The sequence below is a fragment of the Chlorella variabilis genome (assembly GCF_000147415.1).
Source record: "Chlorella variabilis unplaced genomic scaffold CHLNCscaffold_2, whole genome shotgun sequence".
NCBI classification, from domain to species: Eukaryota; Viridiplantae; Chlorophyta; class Trebouxiophyceae; order Chlorellales; family Chlorellaceae; genus Chlorella; species Chlorella variabilis.
In genome coordinates, this window is record NW_005435086.1 from 438,059 (window position 1) to 449,781 (window position 11,723).

Sequence of the window (11,723 nt, forward strand, 5' to 3'; positions counted from 1 at the left end):
ATGCACCACACGGTCCACACCACCAGCCAACCCGCCCCGGCACCCACCCACTACCGCCCACCACACCACCACGCCACCACTACCACGGATGCAGCCGGCCACTACGGGTGCAGCCTCACCAGGGGCAGGTAGTGGGGCAGGCTGAGTGCCCGCACATCCTCTCCCGTGATGATCAGCAGCTTGTCTGCCCGCAGCTCGGTGGCGGCGTGGGTGGCCACCTGCGGGGCATGGCACGAGGCGTGGTGCAGGGGGCAGGCGGTTTTGCTGGATTCGGGTGTGGGGTTGCAGGGAGATGCGGGCTGAAAGGTGACAAAGCGCAAGACGCCCCGGCTGCAGGAAGCGGGCGCCCGCCGCGGTGCGCTGCGCCGCCGGCCCCACGGCTGCCAGCCTGCCGGCAGCCAGGCGGCGCGGGCGGCCACCCACCAGCATGCCCTCCCCGCCACCCCAGCGTCCGCCCCACTGGCCACCCCAGCGCAGCTCACATCAAAGGCGTTGCAGTTGAGCAGCTCTCCTGAGCTGCTGACCCCGATGTTTGTCAGCAGCACCAGGTTGCCCGCGGCCAGCTGCTGCTCGATGGCGCTGCGCTGCACAAACCGCACCATGCCCATCTGGCCTGCAGTGGAGCGTCCAGAGAGGCAGGGAGCGCAGCGGGCACAGCGGGGATCAGCGCACGGCATCAGAGGCATCAGAGGTGTCACTCGCCGAAATCCCGAAATAAGCAGTGAATCCCGGTGGCATGCCGGCAGCGAACAAGCCCAGCCCAGCAGAGGAACCCACCAAAGTCGACCCCATTCACGATGCCTCGCCGCTTGGCTGTCACGTAGTTGCCGTTCACGACCTGCGGAGAGAGGTGGAGGGGCCATTGCGGCCGCAACAGTGAGGCAAGGCCCGTACCGACCCACGGGCCCACAGGCAGGCAGGCTGCTGCGGCGCGGCAGGCCAGCAGCAGGGAGCGCCGCGCCCACCTGGACCGCGGGGGCAAAGTGGAACTGGCCGCCCTCGCTGCGCGCGTGGCGGCGCACGACGGGGATGCTGGGCGCCTGCACAGCACAGCACAGCACAGCAAATTGGCAGGTAAGTTGTGACGCGCAACGGTTCCCAGCGCAGGGTGGCGTGTGCGTGTGGGCCTGGCGAGGCAGCCGAGGACAGCCGGCAGGCGCGTGGCGGTTTGTGGTGGGGCAGGCCGCCACATGCACGCTTGCTCCGCATCACCTTTGACAGGAACGCAGACACGACGGTGGTGGTGGTGCCCGCCGCCTCAATGGCTCCTTGCATCGCCACCTCATCTGCAAGTAGCGAGAGGCGTGCGGGAGCGAGGGGCGGGCGCAGCGGTTGGTTTGGCCGGATGCGATCGATGCAGCAGGGCGCTGGCAGGGTGAGGATGGGCGACATGGGAGGCTGGGAAGGTAGCCCCTCCAGACCGCCCTGCACCTGTCACACGGTATGCGCCGACCAGCTGCCGCTCCCGTCCCCGAGCCCGCAGGTATTCGCTGATCTGCAGAGGGAGCAATTTCCAGTGCCGGCAGTGGGCACACAGCCGCAGCGAGGCAGCGAGGCATCTCCAGCCCACCCCAGCCCACCCGCCGCCGCTGCTGCTGCCGCCGGCTGCCTCTGCGAATGAGCGCCGACGGCACGACACCACACCAGCTGCGGGGCCATACCTGCGCGTGCGCGCCGCACACAATGACCAGCTTGACCCCCAGGCCGTGCAGCAGCAGGATGTCTGCAGCAGCAGGGACAGCACGGCTCAGCAGGCAGGAGGCAGCCGGCACCGGCATGAGCACTAGGTACAGATAGCAGCAGTGCCCACGAAGGCGATCATTCCATGGCAGGGGCCTGCAGTAAACAGGAGGAGTGGCAGTGCGGTCGTGCCTCGGCCAGTGCGCTCTCTCACCTTCAAGCAGGGGGTAGAGGCGGTCGCGGCTCGCCACCACCTGCACACGCGCATGCGGGGCACAACAGGGCCAGGCGGTGGCTGAGTTGATGCCCACCGCCACCCGAGCTGGCAGCCACGTGCAGGGATTGCTCAGCTGCTGCCGGCAGACGCTGTTGCCCCGGCATGCATGCGGCGCCGCCTCGCTGGCGCCAGCTGTGCCCTGCTCGCCTCGCCGGGGATGGTCACAACAAACGTGCGGCCGCGGTGCCCCGCCACATACGGCGATGCCATGTGCAGGAAGCGCACGAACAAGCTGCAGGGGGGGAGGGGTCCGTGGTTTTGCCCTGTTTGCGAGTGGGCATGCATGGGTGGGGGCGTTGCCCACACAGGCCAGCCTACGGAAGCGCCTGGGCCTGGTCGCAGCACAGCAGAACAGCAGCTCCCCTCCTCGTCTCATCCACAAAGCAGGCAGCCTGTCCCACAGAACCTCACCCATAGTCTTCCTGAGACAGCGCCTCGCCGCCCCGCCCCTTGCTGCCGGTGGCGCCAGCGGCGGCGGGCGGGGCGCACACATCGTCTGCAAGCCGCCGCGATCTAGCACTGCGTGCCGCACCCCATGGGCGAGCTGGAGGCGCATTCCTGGCTTCCTGGGGCCGGCGCCGGTTGCTAGGGTATTGCGACTGGGGAGCGGCCGCTAGACGGGCGCTGGCCTGCATCAATGATGACTGTAGCGTGTGCTGCAGCTGTGAGAAAAATCTGGCGCCTCTCTGAGCCTCTGCTCTGAAATTGGCCGGCCGGGCTGCTCTGCGCGGCCTCCCTCCTTGCTTGCTGGGCGACTGGGGTCCAGCCACCAATCGCGGCAAGAAGCAGAGATCGAGCGTCGATGGATGCAGGGACGCTCAAATGGGTGAGCCCATCTGGTGGTCCCAGCATGCCGCCCGCCGCACGCTGCCCATCCCCCGCCCATGAAGCCAATACCTCCTGTGGTACACCCCTCACAATGCTCACCTGCACACTTCTGGCAACGTTTCTTGAAATCACTTGCTTGTGTGTTCCAAGCACAGCGACTTGAGCCCATGCCGGCCCGGGCCGGTCCCCCCGCCCCGGTGCCGCACACCGCACTGCAATGCCTCGACCCAAGTGTTGCGGTGTCTGCGTGTCGCTACCGCATAAAATTATGAAATGCAAAGAAGGGGTGCTTGCTGTAGCCAGGATTCCACCCATTCAAGCCGGTTAGTCCCTCAGGAGCAGCTTGGGCGCACCCCTGCAGCCCAGCAGCTGCTGCCAGGCGGGGACCCACCGGCCGGCGCGGACGGGCAGCTCTACCAGGGTCAGGGCGCTGGCGCCTGGCGCCAGGCGCGAGGCAGGCAGTGCGCTGCACTCCGCCACGCCCGTCCCGCCCAGCAGCAGCTGGCGAAGGTTGCGGCAGGAGGCCAGGGCGGCGGCAGCCGCGGCAGCCGTCACACGTGCACACTGCCGAAACGAAAGCGTCTCCAAGTGTGGGCAGCAGGCTGCCGCTGCCGCCGCGCCGGCATCGTCCACGCCGGGGCACGCCTCCAAACGCAGCGTGCGCAGCAGGAAGCAGCCGCCATCGCCCGCCCTGCCGGCGCCGCGGCTGCCGCTGCCAGGACCTGCCACGCCCTGCGCTGCAGCCGCTCGCTGCGCTTCTGCTTCTGCCAGCTGCTGCCTGAATGCCGAGCCGGTAAGGGAGGGGCAGCCCGAGAGGTCCAGATGCTGCAGGGCTGGCAGGCCGTGCAGCAGCGCCGCCAGGTCCGCATCTGCCAAGCTGGCGCCGCCGATGGCCAGCCGGGTGAGAAGGCGGGTGTGCTCTGCGAGCGCCGCACACAGCCTGCTGCCGGCTGCCGCCGCGGCGGCCCCCAGCTGCAGCGACTTGAGCAGCGGGCAGCAGGCTGCCAATGCCAGGATATCTGCCTCGGCAAGCGCGGCGCAAGAGGCGAGCTCCAGGCGCTGCAAAGGCGAGCAGCCCGCCGGCCCCCTGCCGCCGCCGCCGCCGCTGCCGCCACCGCTGCTGCGGCAGGTGGCATTGCCGCTGCCTGCATCCCCGTCTCCTCTGCTTCTGCTGCCGCCCCTGCTGCTGCTAGCCTGGCCCGCCAGCCAGGCAAGGACCTCTCGGGTGCAGGCCTGCTTGGGCAGCGCCGCCCGCTGCAGCTGCACACCCGCAGCGGTGGACACCACACGCCGGAACGACGCCAGCTGGGCCTGCTGACCCTGCTGAGCCTCTGCGTGGCTGGCCTCAGCAGCACCGAAGGGGGGGACGTCCGGCTGCCGCTGCCACCCTGCGGCATCGCCCAGCTGCTCTCCTGCTTGCTCCCCCCAAGCACCGCCCCCCCGCTGCTGCCGCTCGTGCGTGTCCCTGCTGTGCTGCCGTCCCCAGGCTGCCGCGGCTGGCTGCCGAACGGCGTGTAGCAGCCAAACCCCGCGGCGGTCAGCTGGGAGCAGCCGCCGACGTCGAGCCTGGCCAATGCTGGGCAGTGCAACAGCAGCTGCAGCAGGCCGCTGTCGCTGATGCGCTTACAGCAGCGCAACACGAGGCTGGTGAGGGCTGAGCAGCTTGCCAGGCTGGCCAGGGCAGCATCCGTGATGGACAGACCGCCGGCATTCAGGGCCACTAGAGCGGCGGGTGCCTGCGACGCATCTGCCGCAGCGCTGCCTGGCGTCGCAGCTCCCGCTGCCGCTGGCCCCGAGGCGCCGTCGAGCTGCAGTGGAGGGCGGAGGGCCAGGAGGCGCAGCGAGGCGTCCGTGACGCCGCCCAGCTGCTGGCGGGGCGCCTTGTGGCGCAGGAAGCGGGAGCCTGGGCGGCACACGCGGCTGCCGGTGCAGCCTGCGCCAGCACGCGGGGAAGGGACAGGCAGGGCGCCATGGGATCCTGCTGCCGCCAGGGAGAAGCAAACCATGCGAGAATAAGACCACCAGCAGCAGTGCGCAGAGCAGCATGGTGAGCTACAGCTGAAGCTCACCAGACACATCCAGGTCCCGCAGCACCGGCAGGCGGCTCAGCACGGCAGCCAGGCTGGCGTCGCTGAGGCCGGTGCAGCCCGCCAGGCGCAGGCGTTGCAGGGAGCTGCGAGGCAGGGGCAAGGCAGGAAGGGCAAGAGGGGTGCTCGCAGGCGCAGGGCACGGGTGTGCATCTGCACACGCATTTGGCAGGTGTCAGCAGCAGCACAAGAGGCGGCCAACCGGCAGGAGCACACCGCCACGCCATACCTGCACTCTGCGGCAATCACTTCAGCCAGAGCGCCCGTGCCGTCGCTGCCGCCCACATCCAACGCCTGCAGCTGGGACAGGCACGCTGGGCCCAGCGCCGCCAGCACCTCTGCAGGGCTACTAGGAGGCCAGGCAGCCGCGTGGGCGGCTTGGCAGTAGAGGCAGCTGACGTCTGCCGGCGGCGACAGCAGGCTCCAGACCAGCGGGGGAGGCAGCGGGCTGCTGCCGAGGCTGCCGTCACCGAAACTGCTAGCAAAGTGCAGGTGCAGGCCGCCGCCTTGCGACGCCTCCCACTGTCTCTGCGAAAGGAAGGGAACCGACAACAAACAGCCCACCCAGCACGGCGCTTAGCAGCACAACAGGGCTCAAGTTCAAAGCTGCCAAGGGACCGCCTTTCAAACACACCTGCACAGCCTGCAGCTGGGCTGCCGGGAGCGCGTGATGTTGCGCTGCGGCCGAGAATGCCGCCGTGCCTGCCGCGGCGAGCTCCAGCAGCGCCAGCACTCCCGCTGGCGCCTCGGCTGCCGCCGCTGGCGCGGGAACGGCGTCTGCATCGTTGCTGGGCCGGCTGGCGGCGCAGCGCTGGTGATGCAGCAGAGCCCGCTTGGCCAGCAGCAGGGCAGAGAGGCCCAGCCCCGTCACTTGTGAGCCACCCAGCGCCAGCTTCTGCAGGCGGCCGCAGCAGCGCTGCGCCAGCCAGTACAGGAGGCAGTCGTTGGCGGCGGTACCGGAAAGGTCCAGGCTGCGCAGCTGCAGGCAGGCAGGGCGTGGAGGAGGCCGGCGTGAAGCGGGGTGAGGCGTGGACTTGTGGTACCAAGTGTGACTCAATGCAGCGAGGCAGCAGAACATCTGTCCGGCACCGAACAGGGGATGTCAATCCCCTGGCAGGGCGGGCCAGCCATCAGCAGGCGGCGGCTCTACCCGCGGCAAGGCCACGCCGTCAATAGGCAGCTGCAGCCGCTCGGCAGCTTCCTCTATGCCGTGCTCCTCCTCCTGGTCTGCTGCCGCCGCTTCATCCTCCGCCTCAGCCTCGCCACCCCAAACCACAGCGGCAGGCTCCTGCAGCCCTTGCGCCGCCTCGCCCCAGGCGTGCGCTTCGCCTGCGTGTGCTGCTGCCCCTGCCGCCAGTTCGCCGTTTTGCCGCCTCACAAATGGCGCGGCGGCCGCGGCCCCCTGCGGCTGCAGGCGCTCTGGCGCTGGCAGCAGCGCCGGCTGCGGGACAGCGGGGAGGGAGACGCTGACGAGGATGCCGCTCCCCAGCTGGGCGCAGGAGGCGAGGCTGAGCTCCTTGAGCAGCGGGGTGCCAGCCAGCACCTGCAGAGCATGCCAGCGATACGGGCACCAGGGAAAGGCAGGCAGTGGCTGGGTCAGGGCTTCGGTAGCGCCGCGCGCGCACACACACACGGGCACACCACACACACACACACACACACACCAAGTGCGACGGCAGACCAACCTGCTGCACTGAGGCTTCTGTCAGCTGCCAGCAGCCGCTAAGGTTGAGCGAGGTGAGCCCGCGGCACGCGTCCAGCCCCGGCAGCGCAGCCACCTGCCAGCAGCCCGCCAGGGCCAGCGCCTGCAGGCGGGGCGCCGCCGGGCCGGCCGCCACCGCTGCCACCGCTGCCGCCGTGAGCTGGAGGCACTTTGAGAGGTCCAGTCGCCGCAGGGCGGGACAGCGCTGAGTCAGCAGCGCCACATCAGCGTCCGTCAGGCGCGCCACGCCCTTCAGGCTCAGCGTGTGCAGCTGGGCCAGAGGGGCGCAGAACAGGCTGGCCAGGCTGGCGCCCCGCAGCAGGGCGCAGCCAGCCAGGCTGACGCAGGCTGCGCCTGCCAGGATGCTGCCCTGGCTGCTGCCAGCAAATGACCCGACCAGCAGGCTGCATGCCGCATCATCCAGCAGCTGCCATCCCGCCAGCACCAGCAGCAGCTGCAGGACAGGAAAGGCTGAAATGTGTGACCTAAGCTGCCCTGTTCATTGCTGTGTGCTCCTGCCCCTCCAACGCATGGGGGTTCTCACCTCCAGGCGAAGCTCCTGCGGCAGGGCGGCCACACCTGCCTGCAAGCCGCCGAGGCGCTGCTGCCAGGTGGCATGGCCCACCAGCGAGGAGGCCAGCACGTGCAGGCACTTCTGCTGCAGCGGCGGGACCAGGGTAGCCGACATGTTGGATGGCTGCTTACTGCTGGGAGCGAGTGGCTGCCGGCGCCAGGGCCTGCTGGCTCTGCTGCTGCTGCTGCTGTGCTAATTGGTGCTGCTGCTGCTCGTAATGCTGCTTGAGCGGCTCATTGAAGAGGTACACTCCGCTGCCCACTCCCACCCTGCAGAGCGTGGACAAAGAAGAGCACAAATTGCTGCGACAGATCAGCGACGACAGATCAGCGACGAACCCCGTGCGCCGCCAACGCCACTGCCGCCGCCGCCGATACCCGCACCCCGCCCCCCAGCCCAAACCCTGCTCACGCCGCGGCAACTAGATATTGCAGGAGCCGATTGCGCTGGAAGGCTCGTGCGAATGACATGGGTGGCTTTCACTGACAACTCTAAATAAGCCGATCGGGGCAAAAAGAACTGCCGGGAAGAAGAAGGAGAAGAATGACACACGAGAGAATGGAGCTAGTGTCTCTCTGCCACAAACGCCGCCACGTCGCGGCCTCCACGTCGCCACGCCACGTCACGCCTCATTTGCCCAGTCGGCAGTGTTGCACACGTTGGGGCCTCTGGCAACATAGCTGTGGGTTTACAGCTGGTAACTTATAAATCACAATTCTTGAGAACGCAACACAATCATCGGGCATTGTGCACATCTGGAGCTCCTTGCTGGTCTGCCGTCAGGGCGCCGCCGCCTCCTGTTCTGCCTGCTGCTGAGCAGCCAGCACCTTGCACACCAGCTTGTGGCGCGGCCGCCAGTCCGCCACGCTGCACTGGCGACAGCAATAGCGCACCGTGCGACAGCCGGAGCACCTTGGATTGCGCTTGCCGCCCACTGTCGCCGGGTTGGCACAGCGCAGGTTGGCACAGCTGCGGGTGGCCGACGCGAGGGACAGCTCCACGGCCATCTGCGCCTTGCTGCCTGGCTGCTGCTCCCAGACCGTCAGCAGCAGCGCCGCAAGATCAGCAGCAGCTGGCAACAGCGTCCCCAGAAACTCAGCCTCCTGCCTCGGCATCACCGGCTCATTGCTGTCCTCTGCGGCAATGTCGAGAAGGCGCTGCATCACGCCTGGCGCGGCCAGACGCTGCTGCCAGGCCTGCAGCTCGGCAGGCCCGCTGTTGCCGCCTGCGCCCCCGCTGTCGCTGCTGCCACCGGCGCCAGCGGAGCCGCTGCTGCTGAGCTCCAGGCCGGGAGGAGTGCCGGCTCCGGGGCCGCCGGGAGCACACAGCAGGCTGGCAGCCGTTTTGTCAAGCACCAGCAATGCTTGTCCACAGATACATGGAAGAGCATACGCCTGCGGCGTGCATGCAGGCGCAGCGCATGGCTCAGCATCCATTGGCGTGTGTGCAACATGGATGGGCCAAGGCAACGAGGCACGTGCCCAACATCTGATCAGAGCGAACAACTCACCGTCCCGGTGGTCTCATCCCCGATGCCCTCTTCGTCCAGAACCGCAGCCTGCTCCAGAAGCATAGCCAGCACGCCAGTGGTGGTGAGGCATGCCGCCAGGTGCGCGTGCCGCCTGGATGCACGCACCACCACCCCGAGCATGCACACCCAATGGGAAGCCTCGGCTTGATCCCTCTGCGCAGGGCAGTTGGGGTGTTGTAGGGCATCGCAGGAGAGGTGGGAGAGGGCGACCCAGCTGAGGTGTGCTTGATGCCATGCTGCAGCTATGCTTGATGCCATGCTGCAGGGCACGCTTCAGGCACGCACCTGCCCACATGCCGCCGCAAGCACTTCTCGCAGCAGATCCAGCAGGGCGCGGTCCGCTGCCGCCGGGCAGTTTGCCACCACTTGGAGCAGGCTACGAGCAAGAGCGGCGGGACAGATGGCAGGCAGCGCGCCGCTGCGTGCTGCCCTTGTTAGAGCCATCAGTGATTGCGTCGGGGTCTGCGCCGAGGGGCTCCCTTGCGCGCTGGGCAGGCTCCTGGCTGCGCAGGCTAGCACTGCCAGCAGGGCTTCCTTGTGCGCTGCGCACATCCCCTGCACGCAGCGCTCGCTGTAGGCGGGCGGGGCGGGCAGGCAAACGGAAGTGCCTTATCGCACAGCGCACCAGAATGCAGCCAGGAACAGTACGCTGGCAGCAAGCCGCTGGTGTTCATGCATGATGCACGCACCTGGCCGCGCCCGCCTTGACGTGCGGCGCCAGCATGTTGAGGGTCCAAACGAACTGAGACATCAGCGCCTTGAGCAGCGCCAGCCAGCCTCCGGCTGCGGCAGTCGGCAGGTGCTCAGAAGGCTCCCCAAACTCGGCAGTTGCCCACATGGCTGGCAGGGCCGAGCCTGCCGCTGCTGACGATGACACCGGGACGTGCACCAGCCGGCAGCTGCTCTCAAGCAGCTGCCCCAGCTGGCGCGGCTGGGCGGCGTAGGCTGCCCGTGCTTGATCGCTTATTGCGTCAGCAGGGGCGGCTACAGTTGCCATCACGTCCCACATAAACACCGTCAGCCTCGCCGCCAGGTGCGCCGCCCCGCCAAACGCTTCAGGCCTCAGCGCCGGCTCCAGCTGGCGCCAGCTGGCATCCAGATGGATCAGCAGCGGCGCGAGCCGGGCGCCTGCATCTGCCGCATCCAGCCACTCTGACAGGTGCTCAGCCGAGGCCTCGCGTTTTGCCAAGGAATCCAGCAGGGGGAGGCACCGGCCATAGTGCTTGCACAGATACGCCGCAGGGTCCTGCAGCCGTGCGCTGCCCTCTTCCGCCCGCGCAGCAGCCGCCACTGCCGCCATGGCCTGAGCCAGCCCAGGCAGCGCACGCACCAGCTCCCAGGCTGCCTCGCGCTGCTGCTGCAGCCTGCACTCCTCTGGGCCGCGCCCGGCGCTGCTGCTGCTGCTGCTGCTGCTGCTGCTGCTGCCCGCCGGTCCGCCACCGGCACTGGGGCGGCTAGGGCTGGGCGTCGGCTGGCCCCGTACAACTGAGCAGATGCTCTCCACAACTGATGAAGCAAGGCTGTGGGCCAAGCAGAATCCGAGCAGTCCGGCGTCCTCTGGCTGGCTGACGGGCAGTGCCAGCGCAATGCTGAGTGCCTGCTGCACTGCCAGCTGCATGCTGCCCGGCCCACTCAGGCAGCTGGTAAAGGCTGGGAGCAGGCTGCCATCTGACAGCATCGCCGACAGGCTGGCCGCCATCACGCGGCAGGTGCCGGGCAGCGCGCCGAGGGCGGATGGCGGGCGCGGGGCGGCTGCCGGCCACCCCATCAGGTCTCGAGCCAGGTGGGCGGCTTCGCGGGTGGCGATGGCCGCCTGCGCTGGCAGGCACGTGTGCAGCACAAAGGCCGCAACAGCCTGCCGGGCGTCTGGCGTCGAGGCCAGCAGGCGGCTGTGCTCCCGGAAGGGAGGCAGGGAGAGGCGCAGTACCAGGCCCAGGCAGCGCGCGAGTATGGGGAATTGCATGGCTGCAGGCAGAGGTGGGAGCGGAGGGCAGGGCGGCGGGGTAGGACAGATGCGCGGGCAGAGGGGCGTGAGGCGAGCGCAGGGTGCCGCACGGCAGCAGCAGCCCGGCAGGCAGCTCGAGTGGCTCGAGCTGCCCGGCGGCGGCGGCGCACGGCAAGGCGTGCCAGCGCCGGCAGGCCGGGCGGCGGGCTCACTGTGCGGGCCGGTGGCAGCCAGCGTCATCGCCCGGCAGACGGCGGCGAGCCAGGGGACGATGGCGGCGGGCTTGCCCACGCCGGCCGCAAACGCCGCCGCCCCCTGCTGCGGGTGCACGCTGGGCTCCAGCAGCGGCAGCACGAGGGACTCGATCACGAGTACGTGCTTGCCCGCCTCCTCCTCCAGCGCCTCCAGCCCAAGCGGGTTACCTCGCATCGCGACGACCTCGGCATACGTCTCCTCCAAGCGCCGCAGCCCGGCGCCAAGGGCCAGCGCCGCGGCGCCCGCCATGCGCTGCCTGTCCTGTACGCTCAGCTGCAGCTGCAAGGCCACCTTGGCGACCACGTCCAGGACCATCAAGCCCACGTACACCTGATGCATGGCCCAATGCGGCTGCCCAGGCCGCTGGGCCACGGCGCTGAAGGCCTCCAGGCGGCTCGCCAATCCGACGACAGCCCTGCGACGCAGGCAGGCGCGACGGCAAGGGGAGGCGCGACGGCACGCGTGAGGCACGTGGCGGCGACAACAAGCCACGTGCTGGGATGGGAGCGGGGCGCCCGCGCTGGGGGCGCCGCACCTGTGCACTTCTGGCGTGTCGAAGGCATCAACCGTGAGGGAGCAGCCGCGGGCAATGGCAACCAGGCTCTGTGCACTCTCCTGCATGCCTTCGACTGCCTCCTCGGAGGGAGCCACCCTTGCAAAGGCGGCGTGGAGGCCCCGCAGCTGCAGGATCAACGGCTGGGCGGCCATCGCGGCGGCTTGGTGCGGCGGCGGCGGCCCCGTGAGAGTCTCAACCAAGCGCCGGGTGGCGGCCGTTCCTGGCGCCTCCGTGTGCGGTCGAATGAGTGTCCCACTGAGAGGTGGCTCTCAGACGGCGCTCAACAGG

At 69.0% G+C, this 11,723-nt stretch overlaps 2 protein-coding genes across 2 annotated transcripts in view; both read right to left on the reverse strand.

Moving 5' to 3' along the window:
- Positions 1–7,262, reverse strand: part of CHLNCDRAFT_137645 (hypothetical protein) — a gene marked incomplete at both ends in the record, with an annotated part of 9,735 nt that extends 2,473 nt beyond the window's left edge. Inside the window, 18 exons of the mRNA XM_005851334.1 lie at positions 120–218; positions 483–613; positions 778–838; positions 966–1,040; positions 1,213–1,286; positions 1,432–1,495; positions 1,662–1,723; positions 1,895–1,934; positions 2,123–2,189; positions 2,369–2,453; positions 3,139–4,129; positions 4,219–4,718; positions 4,855–4,958; positions 5,102–5,400; positions 5,507–5,851; positions 6,023–6,415; positions 6,558–7,028; positions 7,119–7,262. Coding sequence (XP_005851396.1) covers positions 120–218; positions 483–613; positions 778–838; positions 966–1,040; positions 1,213–1,286; positions 1,432–1,495; positions 1,662–1,723; positions 1,895–1,934; positions 2,123–2,189; positions 2,369–2,453; positions 3,139–4,129; positions 4,219–4,718; positions 4,855–4,958; positions 5,102–5,400; positions 5,507–5,851; positions 6,023–6,415; positions 6,558–7,028; positions 7,119–7,262 — 4,005 coding nt within the window. The remainder of the gene's footprint in view (positions 1–119; positions 219–482; positions 614–777; positions 839–965; positions 1,041–1,212; positions 1,287–1,431; positions 1,496–1,661; positions 1,724–1,894; positions 1,935–2,122; positions 2,190–2,368; positions 2,454–3,138; positions 4,130–4,218; positions 4,719–4,854; positions 4,959–5,101; positions 5,401–5,506; positions 5,852–6,022; positions 6,416–6,557; positions 7,029–7,118) is intronic.
- Positions 7,263–7,927: 665 nt separating this feature from the next.
- Positions 7,928–11,587, reverse strand: CHLNCDRAFT_137646 (hypothetical protein; the record flags this gene model as incomplete). The annotated part of the gene is made up of 6 exons (XM_005851335.1): positions 7,928–8,428; positions 8,659–8,832; positions 8,965–9,055; positions 9,369–10,644; positions 10,837–11,294; positions 11,415–11,587. 6 exons carry the CDS (start codon positions 11,585–11,587, stop codon positions 7,928–7,930), a joined length of 2,673 nt encoding a protein of 890 aa, XP_005851397.1.
- Between the last annotated feature and the right edge of the window lie 136 nt (positions 11,588–11,723).